At 36.2% G+C, this 27435-nt stretch overlaps 1 protein-coding gene across 1 annotated transcript in view; it reads left to right on the forward strand.

The window, feature by feature from the left end:
* Positions 1 to 3327: 3327 nt before the first annotated feature.
* LOC135112900 (ionotropic receptor 21a-like) overlaps positions 3328 to 27435 on the forward strand; it is a 78203-nt gene continuing 54095 nt past the window's right edge. The window contains exons 1-3 of the mRNA XM_064027849.1: positions 3328 to 3514; positions 7192 to 7370; positions 7530 to 7891. Coding sequence (XP_063883919.1) covers positions 7197 to 7370; positions 7530 to 7891 — 536 coding nt within the window. The 5' untranslated portion in view covers positions 3328 to 3514; positions 7192 to 7196. The remainder of the gene's footprint in view (positions 3515 to 7191; positions 7371 to 7529; positions 7892 to 27435) is intronic.

Here is a 27435-nt window from a genome sequence, read left to right on the forward strand (position 1 = left end):
TCTTGAACATACTAACCAATCCCTTAAGCAATAATAACACTAACACCCAACACCAACAAGTTACATATGCTGGAACACCGGCATCAGAACCTCAAGAAAACAGACCAAACACACAAACGGTAACAAAAAATAAAATAAAATTAATTAATTAATTAATAAAAAAAAAAAAAACATCAGAAGACATATCATAGTCAGAACAAATAGAAGGAAAAGATTTGGGTTTATTAATAATCACAAAAAAAGAGAGAAGGATGGAAAGCCAACTCAAATATAACTATGCAACAACTTACAGAAAATATAGAAAAAAGGTAAAATCAAATGGCGCTATACAAACAATTCATACACTGAAACAGAAATATACTATAACATGATAAATAACGAAATCAACATCTACAATCGCTGGTGCACAACAGATAACTCAGTATTTAACAAAATAAGAAATTGACTAATAGCTGAAAGAACCGTCCCCCAGCCACAAAACACCCAAAACCTAGAACAAGAGTAAATTCAAGGTAAACACTAAACCAAAACAAAGTAACGTCCAAATGCACACAAAGAAAAACATTTAACAAGGACAACATTTCACTTATACAACATAACGCACACACGTGGAACAGAACATAAATACACTCACCAACATATACCTACAACATAATCCACATATCATACTACTTAACAGCACTGGTTTAAAAGACGATGAAAATATGAAAATCGCAGGTTATACAACTTACAAAATTAATACGTCTAATGAACGACACGATGGATCAGCAATACTAATAAAAACAAATATAAAACACAAAATAGCAGGTAATTTTGATACTGACATTTTACAAATAACAATAACCACCAACACAGGAGAAATCAACATTGCCACCACATATCTCCCACCCAGAAGGGCATTCCTCCCTTTCTCAGACTTTCACAGAATAGCATCACAAAACTCACCTACTTACATAATAGGAGACCTAAATGTACACCACACTATTCTCAACTATAACGACACAAGCAACATAGCAAAGCTATTAAAAACTCGTTGACCACAGTAAATTCAACCACCTCGGCCCACATTTTCCAACATTCATTAACGAGACAAGCTCCAGGACACCTGATATTATTCTCGGGAACAATAAAGTATTTCATAACAAAGAACTAAAATAAGGCTCCCTCACCACTTCCGATCATTATCATCACCATCACTACGCAGGCCATAAAATCACACATCCAACCAAGACATAACATAAAACTAGCTGATCGGGACGAATTTAAACAAGAAATCTCTGATAAAACAACATCCATAAACACAAATCCAACCATGTCCACACATGAACTAGACTCTGCCATAAAACACTCTAAACACATAGTTACAACAGTAGTACCAAACACAACACATAAAATAGAAGAAAAATCAATAATAAATAATACAATAAAAAATCTTAATTTTGGGCACAAAACTTAATAGATAATTTCAACCAAACTGGATGGATTAAACAAAAATACAGAACACTGAAAATAATACAACTTGCTATTGAAAAAGAATGCTACACCCAACAAAACAAAAACTGACCAAGTAAAATACATATAAAAATAGCTATACAAAGATCCTAAAACACTCTGGAAACATATCATAAGGTACAAAGGATACAACATTCCCAACACACCATACATTATACACAATAATAACAAAGTTTACAATGAAGAAGACATATGGAGTCAGACATTCAAAGTAACTCCCGAAGAAAACAAAAATTTCAACCAAAATACAATCACAATTAATAACTGAATGAATACACACACCAATTTTTGCCATTCCCCAACGGAAACTTAACACGACTAAGTAACGCTGACCCACTATTAACAAAACTCACAACAGAAACACTACAGCAAACAATACAAAAAAGAAAAAAAAACAGGCCAGGACAATAAAAAAATAAACAAAACTATTCTTCAAAACTTACCACTATATATATATATATATATATATATATATATATATATATATATATATATATATATATATATATATATATATATATATATATATATATATATATATATATATATATATATATATATATATATATATATATATATATATATATATATATATATATATATATATATATATATATATGATTCATTTCTTAGTGAAATTGATGTACTCATCGATGGATCATGTGTATATGATTTGGCCACCATTGAGGTGTTTTTTTTTTTTTTTTTTTTTTTTTTTTTTTGGTTCTTTGCTATGATGCCATTTTTGTATTTGTCTATTAATTCCATAAAATGCGCATCTACATCCTTTTTAATATTGGCATCAATGTCGGCGTTAATCCACTCTTCAACCGCCGTACAATATTGGCTAGATGTCCTTGATTTTGCCATTTAATTACGAGTATGTGATTCTTTTCCTCACGTGGTTCATGGTTGCCGACGTTCTGGAGGATATGGCACAAGCAGCTCAATATAAGAAGAGATATTGAGGAAACATTCTGAGGTCATGGAATTGTTATTGCTTTGATTACATCACTCTTTGTGCGAATACCTTCATCATCTACCTTGTGGCCTAAAAATGTAAATCTGAAAATTAAAAGTAGGGTAGTAGTGCCAAAATACTTTTAGTTTATAAGAACAAAAATATTACTATTATTGTAATGCAAACATTGCTATAATGAAGACAAATGCTAAATGTTAGATCGTTAATTAATTGAAAGATTGCATGAATGGTCATTACATAAGACAAGTTAAATGTTAGATAATTAATTCATTTAAAGATTGCATGAATTATAATATATTATAAAACATAGTTTAATCTATACAATAACACAAAGTAGTAGCACAGAGTAAGTAATAATGATCACCATTACAGGCCACTCCAATAAACAAAATAATGCAGTTGCTCATGGCTTGCCCTTCACCGAATGTGGCTCTCAGTGTTCCTCGGCTCCAACTCTATACTCATGCATTCTTCATAAACCAAAATCGCACATCTCTTCGTTATCTGGGCTTTTGGCCTCCTGTTGTCAGCGCTACTCGGACTCCTTTCTTTGCTGATAAGCTCAAAAATTTTAACGGATATAAAGTAAGTGTAGTTAATTCCTTTCCTTTACGAAATCTTAACGGATGTAAATAAAATGTAGTACTCCTACAATATTCACATTAATATAACTTTTTTACTTCATAATTTTAGTGAAATTAGTTAATTGTTTTATTTTATTCATTCCTAAATGCCCTTTGAAACATGTTTTGAGGATGTGTGTATATCTTCATCAATCTAACTGTGTTTTCTAATATAAGTGACGAGTTTCACCATTTCATCCTTAGCTCCGCGCCACAACCTTCAATCATCCTCCAGTTTCGATCTTTGAGGATCAACCGGATGGGAGCATATATTACGACGGCCTTGAAATAAGGCTCCTCAAGACCCTGGCAAAGGCGCTCAATTTTACAGTACAGATATCTAAACCACGAGACGGAGAAAAGTGGGGCCGGCGGTTGTCGGATGGTAATTGGACAGGTAAAGTAAAAGTTAATTCAGCCTAATCATAGCAAGAATTGGATGTGAAAGGGAGGGAATTCCACCAATCTTGTTATAATAATTCTTTTAAACGCAATATAGTATAATTCCTAAATTATTCGTAATTGCGTAAAATTGTCAAATGGTGAACTAATCGGTTCATATATATATATATATATATATATATATATATATATATATATATATATATATATATATATATATATATATATATATATATATATATATATATATATATATATATATATATATATATATATATATATATATATATATATATATATATATCGAGATGCAAGGTGTTATCAAAGACCGAAAAGATTATCACAGTTTGAATAAGCAACAACCAGTGAAGGAAAAAAAAAAAGAATTAGAAGAAGAATAAAAAAAAAGAAGGAAAAAGAAAAAGAAGAAAAAGAAGATCGATTGATTGATTTAGGTTATGTCGCCGCAACATCGTGGTCACATGGCACCGCAACAGAATTAAAAAAAAAAAAAAGAGTGTCTGGTGTTGTTCTTTTCCTACCTAAGAGACTGACCACACTGACCAAGATATCTGCCGGTGTTCGTTATGTGCCCAAGAAGCTGACACCACTGATTCAGCCCCCAAGATCCAGCGTTGTTTGTTACTTGCCTCCAGGTGCAGTGATATTACTAGTAAAACATTTAAGATAAAAATATTTAAAATGAAAACTATACTATGTTGAATAGGCCAGCCTTCTCCACAAACTTGAGGATCTCATGTACCGGGGAGAGAGCCCTCTCTCCAAAATATCAGTGCAATCTGGAAAGTCCCACCATGTACACTACGACAGCGAAACAGGTATCTTTCCCGCAGCTCCACCAGACTGGGACAGAAAATGTCACACTCTAAGGGGAACTAAGAACTCATTACAAAATGTTTGCGTTTCCTGGGACATGAGGTAACCATGCGTGAGACATGTGTGACCCGTCCGGAGACGGGTCAGTGCAGTCTAAGAGCGGCGCTCCTGCACAACGACATACGTCCACGGACAGTCAGCAAAAGAAGTTACCTCCCTCATCTTCGTGGTGACAACGAAATCTTCCCATCTGCTCTGCCAACTGCTCAGAACTGCCACCTTTATACTGGAATATAAGTCATAAATGGGAATATGGGTGGATGGAGTAAGCCGAGTTGCCGCCACTTTAGCCAGCCTATCGAGAAAAAAAGAGGATGAAGGGAAAAACGTCTAAAATCTTCAACAGCGAAAAAGAACACTCCGGGAGTCACTAAAAATTGTAAAAGTTCAGACAGAAAGGGTAAAAATAATATATATATATTATTTTATATATATATATATATATATATATATATATATATATATATATATATATATATATATATATATATATATATATATATATATATATATATATATATATATATATATATATAAAATAATATATATATTTATATTGGATTTTTGTTGCCCTTGGCCAGTGTCCTTCAGACAGAAAGGGTAAAAATAATATATATATATATATATATATATATATATATATATATATATATATATATATATATATATATATATATATATATATATATATATATATATATATATATATATATATATATATATATATATATATATATATATATATATATATATATATATATATATATATATATATATATATATATATATATATATATATATATATATATATATATATATATATATTATGTAGGAAGGACACTGGCCAAGGGCAACAAAAATCCAATAAATTTTTTTTTTTTAAACCCACTGAGATGCCAGTCCCATCAAAGGATCCAAAGCGGTAGTCAAAAATTGAAGGATAAGTGTTTTGAAATCTCCCTCATGAAGGAATTCAAGTCATAGGAAGGTGGAAATACAGAAACAGGCAGGGAGTTCCTGAGTTTACCAGAGAAAGGGATGAATGATTGAGAATATTGGTTAACTCTTGCATTAGAGAGGTGGACAGAATAGGGGCAAGAGAAAGAAGAAAGTCTTGTGCAGCGAGGCCGCGGGAGGAAGGGAGGCATGCAGTTAGCGAGATCAGAAGAGCAGTTAACATGAAAATAGCGGTAGAAGGCAGCTTGAGTTGCAATATTGCGGCGATGAGAGAGAGGCTGAAGACAGTTAGAGGAGAGGAGTTGATGAGACGAAAAGCTTTTGATTCCACCCTGTCTAGAAGAGCGGTATGAGTGGAATCCCCCCCCCAGACATGTGAAGCATATTCCATACATGGACGGATACGGCCCGTGTACAGAGTTAGCAGCTGGGGGGTGAGAAAAACTGGCGGAGACGTCTCAGAATATATACATATATATATATATATATATATATATATATATATATATATATATATATATATATATATATATATATATATATATATATATATATATATATATATATATATATATATATATATATATATATATATATATATATATTTTTTTTTTTTTTTTTTTTTTTTTTTTCCTACTTAATGTATTAATATATTTCAGCATTAAATTATTAACTATTGAGAATAGCGAGCAAATTTTTTTTTTTTTCACATTGTTCAATTCGTTGTAATACTCTTTTTATTTATATTTTGTCCAGTTTTTACAATACATTTTGATTTTACAGTCACTGTTGAGTCTGATGGTGTCAAACAAAACTGGCTATCCCGTATATGAAGGAGTTATGGCATTTTGCGCGCTCGAGCTGGAGCTGTAGTGATGAGGTGATAGTTGCGGGAGATGCGAGGCAGAAACCTTTGCTCACATGCTGATAAGTCAAAATATGCAAAATACGGCAAAACGGTGGGTCTGACGAAAAAATGTCATAAAATAAGAACGATGCGCCGTCAAAAGTTAATATATAAGAAGTGTTTCCATTACTGAAATCGCAATTTTTATATGCGATGGACTCCAAAAGTTGCTCCAGGCCAAAATCATCGTTGTACCTTCCAAGTGCCAGGCGGAGTAGTTGGTTGTAGAAATGTACGGTAACAAATTTACAACTCTCCAGCTACCACTTGGGGAAAACATTTTGCCATAAGCATAGTATGTTACATTAGGATGAAATAGTTTGAAACTATTACGCACCATTTTCCCAATGATACATCAACTTTTTATTCTTCTATCATGAAACATCATTATTTACCAATAGAAGAAACATCATTATTTACCAAAGACTCAAGGAACGTGTGGAAACATAATTGATAATCGTAAGTAAACGTCATAATTAGTAACGATATAAATCAGTTTTGTAATATCGTACCACACTTTTCTCGTTCGTCACATGGCATATGTATACACGTGATAATACTGATTAACTGATGATGATGAGCATAATTACGATTATTTTGATGCTGATGATGCTGTTGCTGCTGCTGATGATGATGATATTGATAATAATAATAATAATGATAACAGTAATAATAATAATAATAATAATAATAATAATAATAATAATAATAATGATAATAATAATAGGAATAATAATAATAATAATAATAATAATAATAATATAATAATAATAGTAACAATAATAATAATAATAATAATAATAATAGTAATAATAATAATAATAATAATAATAATAATAATATAATAATGATAATTATAATAATGCCTAACCAGCTACTACGATTATAGTAATAGTAACAACAATTCACAGGTGCAATGGGAGAAACCATGAGAGGAGAAACTGATATATCCTTCGCAAATTACTTTATTACCGCTGATCGACTTCGAATCATAGATATGACAAGACCTTATTACATAGACTACACTTGTTTCATCACCCCAAAACCACAGCCTCTTCCGCAATACTCAGCTGTTGCTTGGCCTTTCACGGTAAGAGCAGTAACAAGTAAAACAAGTGTGAACCAAAATATATTTTAAAAAGTGTCAAATCTATTTGTTGGAATATATCATTACGTATTTGAGAACCATACACAAAAAGAGGATTGAAATATAAAGTATAATTTTATAAACATCAATTACTATTTTCAGGGAATGGTATGGGCTGTAGTCCTGATCACCCTACTGATAATACCACCTGTGGTCCTTCTAACAGGATTATTAGAACCGGGGGTGTGGTTTCAACAGATCAACAATGCAGAGTTTTACGTCGTTGGAATTTTTCTTAACCGCGCCCATCCGATATACCTTGTACCAACGTCATCAGGACTACGGGTATTGGTCATAACGAACTGGATAGCCGCCATGGTGCTCGCTGTAGCCTACAAATCCTCTTTAATTGCCTTCCTCACTGTACCTCTTCAGGCCTCACCAGTGAATACTCTCGAGGAACTTTTGTCTTCAGGCCTTGACTGGGGTGTTCGAGATCGCGGAGGCTGGGATGAATGGTTCAGGTAAGAATAAGGTTAAGAAAGTGATATACATGTGTAAAGTAGTTACGAGTTACATAGTGATGCGCATTGGTTGTGTGGTGTAGCTGTGTGTGTGTGTGTGTGTGTGTGTGTGTCGCTATCTCCTCCCTCCATGCGCGCGCAACAAGGTTTGGCCTTTAGAAGTTGAGGAACAGGTCTAAGCAACACTTAATGTAGAATCCTTGGACAGGTCAGACAGCGAGTGGATCAGCCACGGTTAAGATAGGACGCGTGTTTGGTGTACTGAGTCGAGGCGTCCTGATGGTTGAGACTTTCCTCTGTTGTTACTGAGAGGCGTTAAGACTTGGATAGTGAGAGATTAGGATCAAGAAGTGTCCGCCATGTGTGAGTGTGTTGTTGGTGCGTGCCGGTCTGTGCTGAAACGAGCGTTATTTTGTGGTTTGAACCAGTGTCCTGTGCTATGCCTTTTATTTATTTATTTTTTATTTATTTATTTATTTATTTATTTATATTTTACACTGAACGTGTCACTTGTCCCAATGAGTGTCAGTAGTATCGAAATACCCTGGTCGCTGAGTCCTGTGTGCGAGATACCTAGCTTTCTAATCATCATTACGTGGTACCCACAGTAAGTACAAGAGACGCCGCTCCCATGCGTCTTGCAATTAGACAGTAAGGCTGCGTGCACACCAAGCCAGTCGAGTCGAGTCGAGTAAACTGATTAGAGTCATTTGACACGAGTCAGATTGATGTTACGTTCACACTGAAAGAGTCAAGAAGTCACATTTATCAGTATCTTGTCAGATGCCAGGGAGTATGGACACGTGCTCTCGCTGTCCTACATACTTTGTTGAGGATCCGGCGGCGAAGAAGAAAGAGGAGCAGACTATGGTTGCATGAACTCAACACCAAGACCTCCAAGTCGGTGTTTCTAGTTACCTGTTTCCTAATCTAAATAATCCAGACAAATTCTTTTTTTTTTTTTTTCTCAGAACGATATCGATGCTTCCGACCACTTAGATATTATAGAACAGAGAGCTCCTAAACAAGAATAGTGAAATCCTGAGGCTGTATGCTGCATAGTGGTCTCGCGATGAGTGATGAAAAACATGGCTCTGACCACATTCGTGACTCGGCTCGACTCGACTCGACTCTCATGGTGTGAATGGTTACTGCAAAATTACTTCGACTTTTGATGCGATAATTCATCCTGATGTTATTCCAGTCGAAGGGCACGTGCCCTTCGCTCTGCACCTCACCACAGACAGACACGTTTTTCACCAGGAAGACGGCCGCGTCCTCGTTTATTCCAGCGACCTGTTTCAGTGTTCAGATTGTGATCACTCACACGGAATCGGCTAAATGCCGTTCGGTGGAACTCTTTATTTATTTATTTATTTATTTTTATTTATTTATTTTTTTCGTGAACTGAAAAACTTGGAATAATTTCTTTATAAAGAAGACAACGTAAGGAATTCGAAGTGAGAATTGAATCAGGAACGTTCTTGATCAAGAAATTCTTATTATGAGTGTGCTTCTTTGAAATTCACCCGTGTGTGTATTAAGTGTTGGTCATACTACGCATGACAAGAAGATAGAGGATCATCTAGTAAGCTCGATCTTTAAAGCCACATGTTACTAAAAAAAAAAAAAAAAAGTTGCTTAAACTTAATTAGACCTGGAAGCAATGGTTAGCCAGCTTCACTGAAGCATATCAAGTTTGAGTTCTTCTGTCGCCGAGGAGTTGCTTTATTGTCCAATTTTAAAGCTTGATATCAGACTTGACATTGGCTCCCACCCAGGACTCACATACATATAGAAGGGACGATATCATGGTACGTCGTTGTTCTTTTTGATAAAGGATACATACTTCAACACATGACAGAGTTTATCCATTGCATGCATCCTAACTGCCAAGGACACGGAGCCATCACTCGTGAACGATGTTACCAAGTAAACATAACTCGTGTATTGCTTCATTACCAATTCGTTCACTAGTATCGTGTCCGTGTCTCCGGTCTCATTATTGATTAAAAATGAAATTAGTTTAAATGCTGTTTATCACCATTCCATATTATTCGCATAATTGTTATGTATTCCTGTCGTTTGGGATCATATTTCGTTTGTTGATTGATAGTAATAATGTGTCATCCATCAGCTCTAATACGTGTAATAAGTCAATGAGTGGCTGTAGCTGACACTTTTCTTTCATTGTCTTTATCAATTCATTAATGATAACTATGAATAAAAAGCAGGATGTAAGCGGGCCCTCTTTCACCCCGCGCAAGGCCGTCACCTCCACGAAGCTCTCCAGGATCTCTGCGACGCGTCACTTCGCCATTAACGCTGACAGTATCACCATACCACACCCAATACTCTATAACACTAAAAAAAAAAAAAAAAAAATTGCCTTGATCCCTTGGTATGCTTTGAGAAGTCGACAAACCTCACAAATAATTTTACCTTTTCCGCCTGCCCGTGTCGGTAAGGCGATGCTTCACGATGTGCACAGTGCAGCTGCGTTGCTTCTGCGCACCATCCTGTTACCTGAACTGTGTGAACCAAAGGCTTAAACGCTTATACAGCCGATATAGCTTCGTTGTTAATTACAATTATACTTCGTTAGTTTTTCGGGCATCATCTATCACCTTTCTTAAAAATGGTGAAAATTTTTGTTCTTCCACGTTTGAGAATACATCTCTGACGATAAAATACCGTTATATAACGCAAACACATCACCCGTCAGGACCACTTGCTTCATCCGATTTCACCTTATTGGCCTGGTACTGTACCTCTGCTGGCGTGAATGGCTCGTCTGAGTCTGGGATAGTGATATGAGTCATCCCGTCATTACCGTCAGTGTCGGTTGGCTCATTGGGGTTAAGTACTGCTTCAAAATGTGCTTTGAAGTCCTGATTTCTTAGACGTAAACTACCATGACAACCACCCAAGCTAAAATCACCGCTCCAGTTATCTGCCTTCTACATAATGGTATCGCTTGAGTTATAGAGTAACCTTTACCACCTGCCCACAGTGGTATCTACGCCCTATAGGGCGCCCTCACCACCTCGCACACTGTTCTGTGTACATGTACACCCTCGGTCATTAACTTAGCCTCTCCGTCAGATGCACTGTTGCTTACTTATGTATGCACGTCACAACTCCTTCATACATTATTTTCGTAACTAACAAAAATGGATTTTTACACTTACCATCAACTAGAATCTTGTAGTATTGCCTTTCTGCAGTCTCTTAAAAACCGAGTCTACAAGGCTGTGTATGAGGTCAGCAGTAAGGTCTTTCCACACACACTGGTCAACCATCCCTTCAGTTTCGGAACTAAGCCTGTATCTTTTTTCTCTGATTTTTTTTTTTTTTTCATAATAAACCATATATTTTCAATCAGGTTTAAGTCAGGACTGTTAGCTGGCCAGTCTTTGATGTAGTTTACACCACAGTCACCCAGCCACTGCTGAACACATCGACTGGTGTGGTAGGACGTACAGTCCTGCTGAAACCCCTCTACCTCACACTTGTCAAAATAGCTAAATGGTCACACAATAATTCCAAGTATCTGTTACCATTCATAGTACTGCCTTTCTCTAAAAACACTTATTTTTCAACCCCATGATAGAAGACCCCCGCCCACCATCATAGTTTCAGGATGTTTCATTGTTTCTAAAATGTAACCGCAGGTCGTATCTGTCAGCACCAACCGGTTAGGTTCACTCGTTGTCTGTACAGAACTCGGGATCAGCACATGCGTGAACACCATGCCAGATGTACGCCTTGCAGTCACTGAGTAAGCATCTCCCTACTGCTCTGAGGATGAACTCGGTAGATGGTATATTTGGTGGGACGGCTTTAATACTCAGATACATTAATTTCGTGCCTAATGCTATTGTCCTTAGACTCAATAAAGTCTTCTTTTGGTTCCCAACGGACCACACTTAGGGACGAATTCACTTGTAAACACTAAACATGGTGAAAGCGCAGATGTGATAGTGTTTTAAGGCGAATTCGTCCTTTATCGAGTGTGGTACATTGTAAACAAAAAGAAAACTTTATTGAGATAACGAAGATAACATAAAATGTAAGAACAATAGCATTAAACACGAAAATAATGTTTTTGAGTAGTCAAACTGTCCCAAGAAACGATGAGGCGAATATACCATCAACCGAATTCATCCTCAGAGCAGCGAGATTTCACTCCGTGACAGGAAGGCACAAATGAAAAATGTGAAATGTGGTCAGAGGCAACGATAAGCAAGTTCCACCTCCCACTGTATCATTGACTCATCTCGCCAACTTGTCGCTAAAAAGTTTATGTATGTGTGAGTTGTCATGTCGGTTATTATTCATATTGGTTTCGTAGAAAAGCAATGATGCACGCCGCCGTATTGCACAGACAGGCTAAGTTAATGACCGAGGGGTATGTACAACGCGTATGTTATGTGTTGCACAGAAGTTATCAATATTTTGAATAACATCAGTTGGGCTTACCTGTGAAATCTGATTTGCAAACAAATTCTTAGCTATCCTGCTATGCTTGACTGGCTTCTTACTCATATTCACTTTACCTGCATTAATGTGGAGAGTGGTGTGATCACCCAGTAGCTCCGATCTTACTGGCATCAGTGACAGTGATGGGGGGTGTGGCCAGATGAGGTATTGCTGCACCACTGCGAGGTCCTTCCCAGACGACGCAACACATGTATCCATCTCTGAAATCCATATATCACGTGTCTGAAGGGTTTTATTGGTACACAAATGTTTCTCCTTGTTAGAGGCTGCCAAACGTTATTAATACAACGCCGTGTTCAGTTCCGTTAAGGCCAGCCCACTAACTTGCGTGTCATACATTAAAAAAACGCAACACCATATTCAGTCAGTTAAGACACACATTATTGAAGATAAGACAATGCCAAACGACTGTTTGTAAGTTGATGTATTTAGTCCACCAAGATAAGGGTTTCATAATGAAACGATGTCTTTCCTTTCTCTTTTGGTTTATTCACAAAATAACGGTTGCTTAATGTTGTTAGGGCCGAGTAGGCCCCGAGTAGGTAATTTGTGTATTTTCATACACAAATTATATAAAACTTCCACATATATACATGTCTTACCTACATGAAGTGAATAACACAATTAAATGTTATTCGAAATTATGAAGTTGTTCAAAACTGAATTTATAATTGTATATCCTATAAAACGGTGATACATAGAAAATGTTACAGGCATGGACTATACTAACTGCTATATGTTGATGTAAGATTATTGGTCACAAGTAATAAGTTATCAATGCAAATGGTAGATAAGATATTCGCATTGTCGTTGGGTATTCTCACATTGTCACAAATATCAGGATACGACAGTTCCTCTGCATTAGAGAAAGACATTAACCTCTATCACACCGGAACCAAATCTTGCGTCCATGTCGCCCATTATTACTCAAAACATGTCCGGTGATCTGCTTTTCCTGGATTGCTGCAAAAGTTTCATGATAATGGTATTACGAATAACAGGGATATATATAGCAAAACCCAAATAATATATCTTGAATGTTGCGAAATTCCATCCAAAATTGATCAGTACGCTCATGCCCATCAGTCAGCACGGGTGTCATCTGGTCTTCAAAAGTGGGAGGGACATAAGAGGAGGTTTGATGAATACAATGATTTTATTTATTTATTTGTTCATTTATTATCTTTTATCTTTAGCCTATCGCCCCTTTAGGCTTCATTTATTGTCACAGATCATATTCCGATCATATTTGGCTTTTAGTCAGTGGTGGTGTAGGCAGGATTTTGATTGGTTCATGCTGCCGTCCAGTTATCTATGATGCACTCGCTACCGAAGGTAGAGTATATGACAGTGTGTGGGCATTCTTAGACCATTCGGTAGTCGTTGGAAAAAAAAAAAAAAAAGATCGTCCCCCATCAAAACCTGAATTAATGACTCCGATGTTCCCACGCAGGCATGCTGACCACTCTGGTACAGCCAGCTGGAGTTTTTGGAAATTTTAATAGCTACTGCAAATTTAATGCCGTAATTTGTTCATGAAATCGCTAAAATACCATTATGAAAGAAAATACGGTGATATGCATGATAAATTATATGAAGCAGAGTTCAAGACAAACACTTTATAAGAGAATGGATAATTAAATCAGAATCTTATGAGAGTACAAGTATTTGTATTAGACTTTATAGTATATGAACATAAAAATATACTGTAAGACCATGAAAAGTGGATTCCACTTCTGAATATAAAAGTAAATATATATTGGTTTTGTAATGGAGCCAAAGTAAATATATATATATATATATATATATATATATATATATATATATATATATATATATATATATATATATATATATATATATATATATATATATATATATATATATATATATACTCGTATATATATATATATATATATATATATATATATATATATATATATATATATATATATATATATATATATATATATATATATATATATATATATATATATATATATAATTTACTTTGGCTCCATTACAAGACCAATATGCATTTACTTTCATATTCAATAGTGGAATCCACTTTTCATGGTCTTACGGTATATTTTTATGCTCATATATATATATATATATATATATATATATATATATATATATATATATATATATATATATATATATATATATATATATATATATATATACATTTATTTATTTATTTATTTTTTATTTTTTTTATTTATTTTTTTTTTAAGTGGACAGTAATCATACCATATTGTAAAAAAAAAGTTTACTTACCTTCTTGTTATATTGAATATTGCATGATAATCCCATAACTCTGAATGCCCTGATAAATATTTTCAGGCAAGATACAAATAAATATATACATAGCTGCCAAAGGAATACTCGTACATATCACAGAAAGGCCTCCAAATCATCCATTTATAATTATGTAAACATAATGAAAATAAGAAACAAATGTCAGATAAATGCATAATTATGTCGCATAAAGGCCAGCAATTCATCCATACAAAATTACATCATTAAACGATAGGATGGCTCAAAGATTCCATGTCATCCATATATTATTATGTAAACAAGTCAGGAAGTAAGTACACCTTCTTTGGCAAAGAAGTGCGTTTTATCAGCAAAGTACAAAATTATACCCTGATGTCATGTAAATTACTGACAGTGGTTGCTGTAGAAGCATCAAGGATCATGTGTTTTCTTTATTTGAATGCTTTGGACAAAAAAAAAAAAAATAAATAAATAAATAAATAAATAATTAGAGTAGGGCAATAGAGCTATAAAGTATAACAGCCTAACTGCCAATGGTTGTGGTTATACTGTTGGATGACTAAGGTAGTGCTAAGTTTACTACAAAGGTCCGTCACTTAGCCTTGTCATAGGATCGGCAAACTTGACAATTTGACATACGGTTTTCTTATCTAGATTTCGATGTTGTCAATATTTTAACTCCGGCCACTGTACATACATATACCACTGCTTTACAAGAAAATCTCCATTCATTCATGCATGACTAAATAAACAAGACTAGCCAAATGAAATACCTGCAGGTTATTACATAAAATGTTTACTTGAGGCTGGTACGTACAGTGCCAGAACTACTTTACACCTTAAATTCTTAAAAAAAAAAATAATAAATAAATAAATAATAAATAAAAAATAAATAAATAAAAATCTGCCACACTATTAATAAATTTTGTTGCAGTTATTTGAGGGTTAAATGCTCCAAGACGTTCTCGGTGAACGTTATACACCGTAAGCTGGTTTATGCGCTTTTGGTTCATGGTCGATCGCAAGCACGTTTTCATTCGCCTCATTATGTTAAATGACCGTTCAGCTGCACATGAAGTTGCTGGAGAAATCAAAAGCTGTCTCAGTAAGCGCTCTACTTTAGGGAACAGTCTTCTAACCTCTGGCACCATAATCGTCAACAGATAATGCTCCACCGAACTGACTGTGAAAAACAAATCAAGTTCCTGTCTTAAGGAATTTGAAAGTTCAGGATAATTCTTGATTACATCAACATTGTATGAACCAGAAAATAGCACGTTACTTAAGTCACGGTATTTTGTGAAGTCAGATAAAATGAGGTACTCATTCAAGTACTCAGATGCAATGTCTATGACTGTAGAATTCAATCCTACAATAGCTCTCCTGAAATATGACTATAACCCTGAAGCCCCTTGTCAAACCTTTTTGGCAGCTTGCGAGTGCGAGGGAGCTTTACTGGCCCTAACTGGGATTCCTCAATCATTTTCAACTGTTTCATAAACTTCCTTGAACTTTTGTTCTGTGCTGTGATGGGATTAAATTTGCAGTTTTCTCAATAACAGCAAACATGACAGAGATAGAAAGCCGGGAACCCTGTAAAGCTCTATCAAGATTTTCTAGGACTTGTAAAATAGGTAGAGAAGCAAAGAACACATGAACACACCTACCTGCTGACAAACAGCTATGGATAACATTGGCTTGTGATGCAGTTACTGGGACAAAATCAGCAGCTGGTTCTTGAAGGGTTTCCATAATTGTCCAAAGTAGACTTCCCTGAGGCAAAATGAGTTAACCAACGTGTTGGACACATTGGTTTCATTCGTGTTGGATTTGGTGTCTCAATATCCTCTGCGGGAATCTTTAGATAGAAGTGTTTAAATGTAACACAACTGTCAGAGATGTTTACAAGTTCATGAACACGATCTAATGTGTCTCTCATGAATGGTGCTGCTTGGAAGGCTTATAAGATTGGTAACTTTGGCTCCATAGTGAACGTAGCTGGCCAATGGTCATATCTGTTTTACTTTTGTCTGACAACCCTTATATTTTCCAGACATATTACTGGCACCATCATATGATTGGGCTCTGATGTTTGAAATATGAAGCTGAAATCTTAGACATCGTGTACCATCTTTGAGAGTGATTTGCCCGTTGTCAGTGTTATTTAATAGAGACCAAGGAAATCTTCAAAAACTAGGGAATCATTTATATACCGCACACACACCGATTCTTGTTAATTTCCTTCACTGCCATGTATTCCATTAACTATGATTCTAAATTTAATAGACATAACATTCATGTCATTAAAGGATATCTGTATTGCAGGATAATGATGGGAGCTGGGTCTGCTTTGTTGTATCTTTATTAATTGATTCAGCCTGAAATGTAATACCAATATAACAATCTTTTCATTAACCAATGAACACTTTTTCAAATGAAGGATCTCAAATTCCCTAGAAATCACCCTGCCAATGTTAAACATAAGTACATCATGAAACAATCATTGTACAGTACACATACATTATTAATCTCATAGGATCTCATGTTCAATATATCACTGGTGTATAAAATAAATGATTAAGTAAATCAGAAATCACCCTACCAATGCCACACATCAAGAAACAATCATTGTACAGTACACATACATCATTAATCTCATAGGATCTCATGTTCAATATATCACTGGTGTATAAAACAAATTATCAAGTAACTCACAATATGACCGCCCAATTACAGCCATGGAACACTCTACAGCCGGTCTCGTACCAGTCTTGCCCTCTCTCTCACAAATTATTGAGCTCATAACTCTCTCTTTCTCCGATCAGTATAGCTCCTGCTTGACTGAAGCCTTCTCCCGCCACAGATATATGCACAGCATATATCTGTGTTATCTAACGGGTACTAAATAAAAATTTTCTTTATACTCCTTTTAAATTCTACATCCTAGATATACAAATTATCAATTTAATATTGTACTACAATTTCCACTTCACAACAATCTATAGTCCCCTTAAAACTCATCTTAATACCAAATCCTTCACTACAACACAACACGTAATCACAATCACAGGGATGCACGCCTCCACCTTCCACTTCCAAAGTTGCCAAAATAAATTAGATAAGGATGAACATCATATATAAATAAAACAGCTATTATGATGACAATCATAATACAATATCATTGAAGATTATTTATAGTATTTAATTTTTTATTTCTCCACCAGAAAAAAAAAAAAAAAAAAAAACTTTCCGTGACAGCCATGCCTTAAGATTTTCATCATCCTCTTCACGCAACTGCAAAAGCCTCTGAAAATTCCCTAACGATTCATTGTTCCTATGAATCGCTAGATCTTGTTCAGCTAAATATTTTAGTGAGAATATTATCTTCGCAAGAGCTGACAGTGCAGCTCTTTGTTGTTCATTCTAGTTTAACTGCTTGTTGACTCTATGTTGTGATTTGCGAAATGCCAGACTAAATTTAGGCGGTTCTGCGTGTATGTGTGAGATCTTGCATGCTGTCTAAATTTTTTGCTTCTCTTTTTTTTTACAGTTCTCGAAGGCTTTTGAGATTAATAAATCTTCAGCACAGTGATAGAATTGGAGGTTTTGATGTGATGCAACCATACATGTGTGGCAAAGTACACCACCTATGTCATAACTAAAATGAACCCATGGAAATTCTTTATAGCACAGATGATTAAACTTTAACTCCTTGTTTGGCTGAATCTGGACTGGGATGCAGCTAGTATCTCTCGGTTGAAATTATAATTATTTTTTTCTGGTAAAATAAGCTGGGTACTGACACTAGTTAATGAAGACCCACCAGTTTTCACCTTCTCTTCTATATCATCATTATTCTCATCTTGTGATGTTCCCTGTTTTATTTTATTTGATTCATCTGAAAGTTCTGGTGCATCCTGAGAATTCAGGATTCATCCTAGATGATCCTGTTGATGGCACACTATGCCTATTAAAATGCTACTATGCTATCAAAATACTTCCTAATATCCACTGGGTGATAGAAAATTAGGAAAAATAACCTTAAACCTAATGCACAAAATCAACCCGTAAAAGAGGAAGCAAGATACGTTTAATTCAGGCATTTGAATGTTGGTATACAAATATGGATAAAGTAACATGTTAGCTTAACGAATTTAGAATGAATATATTTATAAACACTGTGGGGCATACCCGCATAGGCATCTCATCTGCACTTCCATTAATTTGTATTATGTGCCTTCACTTTCCAGTTTCAATGTAAATGTTTCATTCATTTGAATTTATCACACTGTCTCGAGGGCACCGTTCCCTTAGCCTTTTTAACTTTTTTTTTTTTTCTCCCAGATCACCACTTTCTGTCAATTTTTTATTTATTTATTTTTTTGCGTAAATGTGTATTTATTCCATTGCTCTATTTTGTATTTTATTATTTCATTTACCTTTGGCCGTTATCTCTTTAGTATGCTTCCTTTAATTAGTCTCTTTAGTATCTTTAGTTTTCTGTACAAGCTTGGAAGCTACGAAAGATATTGAAAACTGGCATAATAACAGAACGCCATGGGACTTGCTCATGGCCGTTTAATTAAAAACATTGGAAAAAGAAAAAAAGATCATATATATGGACGAAGGAAAAAAATAAGTAGTTGCGACGAGCCCGCTTTAGTGCATCTTGAAGGCACCCAAAAAGTAATCTTAAACATTATAATACTTTACCTGCAAATATCATCATGCTAAGTGGTATTGTCACAGTCTATACAATACTCCTATCTTTTATTTTGCGTGAAGGTAATTCAATTAGGTTTGTTCAGGTTAATTTAGTTTAGTTAGCATAGTTTAGCTAGGTTAAAATAAATAAAGTTAGCTTAGATTTAGATTTAACTTAATCTTTTTTTTTTTTTTCTGTATAGCGAGTAGATCACTAATCAAGCCGGAGAGTGGCTCAATCATTTACTTATCACAGGAAATACATAAACTAACAAACTGTACATGAAGATAAACAAATAGATAAAATAAATAAATATACAAATAAATAAATCAAGAAAGGAAGAATTAGCCATGACAATCTAACAAAAAATACAACACAAAATCCTGGGTGGTGGAGGTAAAAACATCCGAACTTTTTTTTCTTTTTTATTTTGGGAGTCGATTGAAGATGCATTTCAGGTTATGCCTAACCATCCACACAGCAGTAGAGACGCCCCGGTTTACAATGAAAGCCTAACAACCTAGCTGGGTTGATGAAAAAGACTCCACCTTTTCACCCCCAGTGCAGAGTGCCGGACTCTAACCTATGCACCTCAGCACACCGTGATAGTAACCTCTCTGCTAGGAAGACCCCCTCCAAGAAAATTTTTCCATTTCTTTTTTTTTCCCCATTTTTTTCCCTACTAGTCATGTTACTAAAACGTGAACGGTGAATTGTCAACTATGTCCAATTTCAAGACTACGACTTACCATGCAGTCCAGAAAGCAGAGTCGCTCTCGCTGCGCGGCCTCCCGCGCTGTGCTGCTGTTTCTTGATATTGATAAGTTTGGCTTTTCAGCGGCACAAATTAACAAATAATAAATAGCTAATCGGATATACGTTACCACACGATTTTGGTGAAAAGACTAACTGACCACAAACTCGCAATCGATTTAGAATCCCTGTGGCATGCCACTAATTACTTTACCCCACTCATATTTAGAGCCGTTTATTACAACTCTCTGTCGCATGTCGCTTAGCCACGACTTTATCCACTGTAACACCTTCCCATTTATCCCGTGCGCCCTAACCATTCTCAGGAGCCTCTGATGGGGTACCTTGTCAAACGCTTTACTCAAGTCCAAATATAGAATGTCATAACTATCATCATTATCTACTGCCTCGTAAACTTTACTGTAAAAACTTACCAAGTTCGTCAGGCAAGACTTCCCTTCGTGAAGCCATGCTGTGACTGATTTATCAAGTTATGTTTGTCTAAATGTTCCCCAATATTCTTCGCTATTATTGATTCCATTATTTTACCTACAACAGAAGTTAGTCTGACAGATCTACAGTTAGACGTTAAAAGTTTATCTCCTTTCTTAAAGATGGGTAAAACATGTACCTGCTTCCACATTACCGGTAACTCACCTGACTCAAGTGATTTCCTAAAGACAGAAACTAACGTTTCAGTAATAACCTCTTTGCATTCATTCCTTAAGTACTGTGGGATATAGCTATTTCATCTGGCCCTGGTGTCTTGAACTTTTTTACCCTATCTATCTCCCTAGTTATGGTAATATCTGTCAGCTGCTCATTCTTTAAACATCTGCTAACTATTCGGCATTTCCTGCTTGTTTTCCTGGGTGAAGACAATAAAAAAACACTCCTTCAGAATCTCTAATCTCCTCCGAAGAACTATCATATCAACTCCTCTCTTCTCTGATTGACGGTCTTCAGCCTCTTTCTCCTTGACGCAGTATTGCATCTCTTGCTATTTTCTATCGTTCTTCTGATCTTGCTAAGTGCATGCCTCTCCTCTCGCGGCCTTGCTGCGCAAGACTTTCTCTCATTCCTATTTTATCCACCTCTCTAATGCAAGAGTTTGACCAGTATTCTCAATAATTCATTCCTTTCTCTGGTAAACTCTGGAACTCCCTGCCTGCTTGTGTATTTCCACCTTCCTATGACTTGAACTCTCTCAAGACAGAGGTTTCAAGACACTTATCTTGTAATTTTTGACTACCGCTTTCGACTATATTTGGGGACCGGCACCTCAGTAGACCTTCTCTTTATTGCAGTTTTGTTGCCATTGCCCGTGCCTCTCCTATATATATATATATATATATATATATATATATATATATATATATATATATATATATATATATATATATATATATATATATATATATATATATATATATATATATATATATATATATATATATATATATATATATATATATATATATATATATATATATATATATATATATATATATATATATATATATATATATATATATATATATATATATATATATATATATATATATATATATATATATATCCGCTTGTAGCTATCACCAGGACTCTTCAGGATGCTGCTATGCTGGTCTTTATTCTGCGATGTGAACAAGATGGGGTGGCATCTACGTGGCGTTGATTTATCACCATTAACGATGACGCTTCTCATGTTGATCTTGGAGCATATATATATATATATATATATATATATATATATATATATATATATATATATATATATATATATATATATATATATATATATATATATATATTTATTTATTTTTTTTTTCAGCATTTCTTAATCAGGCTGTCTGGAGACTTTATTATAGCCTTGAGAGTTAGCATTTCTCTCATAACCTCTTCTAGGCTCTGGTTTAACTTCTGAAACTCGTCTTCATCGGTATCTGATGCCAATATATTGTCAATAAATTCATCTTTATCTATTTTGGCTGGTCTGGTTACCATGGCAACAGATCAGCGTTCATGCACAGGGCAGGCTCAAGAGCCAGTCCGTACTTTATATTCCCTCAACAATAATGGGCCTACATAATCTAGTTCTGATCGTCACAACAAAGGCAGCTCTTGCCCACAAGACAACTTACCTACTAGTTTGCATAGGATCTGGAAGCACACCTTTGCGCGGGGCTGTTAGCTTTACCGGTCTCCGGTGATTGCTGGCGTTCCACACACACCCCACGAACAGGGGGCCACACTATATGTGATCTCCGCGGACACGATGAGGTCGCCACCCGAGGTAATTCTTACTGCCTTGGTGACAATAGTGTTTCTCAAGGAAACCAAATCAACACGATCAGGATATATTTACAAAAAACGGGAAACACACACACACACACACACACACACACACACACACACACACACACACACACAAAATAAGTGAATAAATAAATAAAATAAATAAATAAATTAATTAATAAATAAAAATAAAATAAAATAATGATGCAGGCTGGATAAAACGTGCAACGCAGATAGATTAAACCCACAATTCATTCACCGCCTCACTATACTCGAACATCACACAGCAACATAATCACAAACTCACAACTCAGTTTTTAAATACCAGCTAAACTAATTTCAGTGAGCTAAAATTTCTTAGGTCGCTTACAATGGGGAAAATGTACTTGCAAATATACCAACCGAAACGGGAAGATGCCACGTGGTCGACATCCCACCACTTGCGCCTAAATTTATCACAGGCTGACACAGGATGCAAGAAAGCGAAACAGGGAAGGAGGAAAAAGTGCTTATCTCCAAATTTTGCTTGAGGCTTGGCTGAACGTAAAATTTAAGCCCCAGATGAAATGGTGAAAGAGCAAAACTGTAAATTCTTATATTTCTTAATTTCGCGTTAATAGTGTTTTTTTTTTTCTTGTCGGTTAAATAGCATAAAAGTAATAATTTATATTCGAATTTGTAAGGATATTAGTGTATGATTGTGTGTTTTTTTTTATAAGGAAATTAGAATCCGCGAAAGACGCCAGTATTTTGTCAGTTTACGACTTTGTGTCAACGGGCCCACGTCGCTCCCATTCAGCAGTTTCCCTTTTTTCTTTACTATAGAGAAGATCTGTAAGGCCAAAAAAAGCCAATAAAGGAAAACCAGTTGGACCAATAACGAGATTTTCCTTTCTCGTCCAGTCAGTGTTTAATAAGTAGCCTGATGGGCTTCACTCACTGAGCGGCACAAAAGAGACGCATGTGCCTCTATTACTAAGAAGGTAAATAAAAAATAGTAACAGTATGGTATAAATACAGAAGGTATAAATGCAGAAGCAGATAGTGAATTCCAGAGTTTACCAGAGAAAGGGATAAATAACTGAGAATAGTGGTTAACACTTGTACTAGGGAGGTGGACAGAATAGGGGTGACAGAAACAAGAATGTCTTGCGCAGCAAGGCCACGGAAGAAGGGGAGGCATGCAGTTAGCAAGATCAGAAAAGCAGTTAGCATGAAAATAGCGGTAGAAGATAGCAAGAGATGCAACATTGAGGCGATGCAACATTAGAGGAGAAGGGTTGATTAGACGAAAAGCTTTTCTTTCCACCCTTTCTAGAAGAGCGGTATGAGTGGAATCCCCCAGACATGTGAAGCATACTCCATACATGGAAGGATAAGACCCCTGTACAGAGTTAGCAGCTAGAAGGGTCAAAAAAAAAAAAAAAACTTGCGGAAACGCCTCAGACCGCTTAAATTCATAAAAGCTGTTTTAGCTAGAGATGAGATGTGAAGTTTCCAGTTTAAATTATAAGCATAGGACAGACCGAGGATGTTCAGTGTAGAAGAGGGAGACAGTTGAATGTCACTGAAGAAGAGGGAATAGTTGTCTGAAAGGTTGTGTCGATTTGATAGTTGGAGGAATTGAATTTTTAAGGTATTGAACAATACTAAATTTGCTATGCCCCAATCAGAAGTTTTAGAGAAATCAGAAGTCAGGCGTTCTGCTGCTTCCCTGCGTGAACTATTTACTTCTTGAAGGGTTGGCCGTCTATGAAAAGACGTGGAAAAGTGCAGGGTGGTATCATCAGTGTAGGAGATGGATAGGGCAATTAGTTTAGTTTAGAAGATAATTGATGAATAATAATAAGAAGAGAGTGGGTGACAGGACAGAACCCTGAGGAACACCACTGTTAATAGATAAAGGATAACTGTGACCATCTACCACAGCAGCAATAGAACGGTCAGAAAGGAAACTTGAGATTAAGTTACAGGAAGAAGAATAGAAGCCGTAGGAGGGTAGTTTGAAAACCAAAGCGTTGTGCTAGACTCTATGAAAAGCTTTTGATATGTCTAAGGGAAGAGCAAAAGTTTCATCAATATCTCCAAAAGAGGATAACCAAGACTCAGTAAGGAAAGCCAGAAGATCACCAGTAGAGCAGACTTGACGGAACACATACTGGCTATCATATAGAAGGTTGTAAAGTCATGAATATTTAAGAATCTTCATGCTGAGGATAGATTCAAAGACTTTAGATAGGCAGGAAATTAGAGCAATGGGACGGTAGTTTGAGGGATTAGAACGGTCACCCTTTTTAGGAACAGGGTGAATGTAGGCAAACTTCCAGCAAGAAGGAAAGGTAGATATTGACAGACAGAGATGACAGAGTTTGACTAGGCAAGGTGCAAGCAAAGAGGCGCAGTTTCGGAGAATAATAGGAGGGATCCCATCATATCCATAAGATTTCCTGTGGTTTAGGCCAGCGATGGCATGGAAAACATCATTGCAAAGAATTTTAATATGTAGCATGAAGCAGTCAGAGCTTGGAGGACAGAAAGGAACAAGCCCTCAATCATCCAATGTAGAGTTTTTAGCAAAGGTTTGAGCGAAATGTTCAGCTTGAGAAATAGATACGATAGCAGTGGTGCTATCTAGTTGAAATAAAGGAGGGAAAGAAGAAGAAGCAGAGCTATTGGAAATGTTTCTGGCTAGGCGCCAGAAGTCACGAGAGGAGTTAAAAAAAATTGAAAAAAAATTACACTTTCTATTAGTGAAGGAGTTTTTGGCTAGTTGGACAACAGAATTGGCATGGTTCCAGGCAGAAATATAAAGGACATTGAGGTTCTGGTGTATGGAAGGCTCTTTTGTGGGCCACCTCTCTATCATGTATAACACTAGACAGGCTGTACTAAACCATGGTTTAGAAGGATTAGATCGAAAAAAGAGGAATGTACCCCTCCATACCACTATCACCTTTGTTATGCTCTCGGCACACAGACGGGTCGCTGACACTGAAACACTATTCATTCCAAGGAAAATCAGCAAAAAGATATACAGATATGAGATTGTGATCGGAGGAGCCCGATGGAAAAGATAAGGTAATAACATAAGCAGGATTAGATGATAGGAAATGGTCAAGAATGTTGGGCGTATCTCCAAGACGGTCAAGAATAGGAGTAGAGTGTTGAACCAGTTGCACTAGGTAGTGGAGTATGGCAAAGTTAAAGGCTAGTTCACGAGGATTTTCACTGAAGGGAGAGGGAAGCCAAAGCTGGTGGTGAACATTGAAGTCCCCAAGAATGAAGATCTCTGCAAAAGGGTCAGAATGTGCTCCACTTTGGAAGTGAAATAGTCAAAGAATTTCATTTAGTCAGAGTTAGGTGAGAGGTATACAACACAGATAATTTAGTTTGAGAGTGACTCTAGTCGTAGCCAGATGATAGAAAACTCAAAAGTTTCAAGAGCGTGGGGACGAGAGCAGGTTGAGTCGTTGGACACATAGACGCAACATCCAGATTTGGACTGAAAAGGAGGATAGAGAAAGTAGGAGGGAACAGAAAAGTGGCTACTGTCAGTTGCCTCAGACAACTATGTTTCAGTGAGGAAAAGAAGATGAGGTTTAGTTGAGGAGAGCTGGTGTTCTTCAGATTGAAAATTAGATCTTAGTCCGCGAATGTTGCAGAAATTAATGAAGAAAAATTGAGAGGGGTGTCAAGACACTTAGGGTCGATACCAGAAGACCTGGGGACATTTGTGGTCTCCTTTCCAGATGGGGACTCCGAGGCTGGTGTAGGAGTCGCCATGATAATTTTGAATATTGAGTGAAAAGTGTGTATGCTTGTAGTTTTGTGTGAAGGAAGAGAGTTGTCTTTAGAATTCAGGCTGTGACTGCCCTCTTGTGTTGTGAGACACAAATGAGAAACGTTCAATGAGGTCACAGCTGGGTTTAATGATAATTTCACAGCACCTCCTGATCCAGTGCTTTAGACCTAACTGCGAGTAATTATCGTTTTGGCAGGTGCTTACTGCCTCCTCTGTATACTGAGTGGTCGCGTTCTGCAGGTCGTGAGATTTTACCTTGTTTTACGATAATCAACTCGGCCCACCCGATGAACCGACTCTAGACCATTTTGGAATACTAACTATCCCCACGAACTTGGGCCATTTTATATGGTCACCAAGCAGCTTTTAAAGTTTTCATTAAACAATTGGCACAAATACAAATGTTCTCAAGTTTAGTAAGCCTCTATAATTAGATCTCACATTCACTACTTATTCTCAAGTTTAGTGAACCTTTAACATCAAACGAAATCATGATGTGTTCAAGGTTTCGGTCGCCCAGAAAGCCTGTGAGTAATGTTTGTGATGATGTCGGGACACCTGCCGAAACGATAATTACTCCCAGTGAGGTCTAAAGCACTGTTCAGGGGGTGCTGTGAACTTATCATTAAACCCAGCTGTGACCTCACTGAACGTTTCCCTTTGTGTCTCACAACACAAGGGGTCAGTCACAGCCTGCCCTCTAAAGACAACTCTCTTCCTCCACACAAAACTACAAGCACCTAATAACACACACATCCTTCACTCAAAAAATTTTAAAATCATGGCAACTCCTACACCAGCCTCGGAGTCCCCATCTGGGGAGGGGACCATAAATGTCCCCAGGTCGGACTGCCTTTCCGTCGACGACCCTAAGTGTCTTGACACCCCCCTCAACTTTTTCTTCATTAACTTCTGCAACATTCGCGGTCTAAGATCTAATTTTCAATCTGTAGAACACCACCTCTCCTCCTCTAAACCTCATCTTCTTTTCCTCACTGAAACTCAGGTGTCTGAGGCAACTGACAGTAGCCCCTTTTCTGTTCCGTCCTACTTTCTCTATCCTCATTTTCGATCCAAAGCTGGATGCTGCGTTTATGTGCGCAATGACTTAACCTGCTCTCGTGCCCACGCTCTTGAATCTTCCGAGTTTTCCACCATCTGGCTACGACTACAGAGTCATTCTCATACTAAATTTATCTCTGC

This window comes from Scylla paramamosain, chromosome 24 (genome assembly GCF_035594125.1).
Source record: "Scylla paramamosain isolate STU-SP2022 chromosome 24, ASM3559412v1, whole genome shotgun sequence".
Taxonomy (NCBI): domain Eukaryota; kingdom Metazoa; phylum Arthropoda; class Malacostraca; order Decapoda; family Portunidae; genus Scylla; species Scylla paramamosain.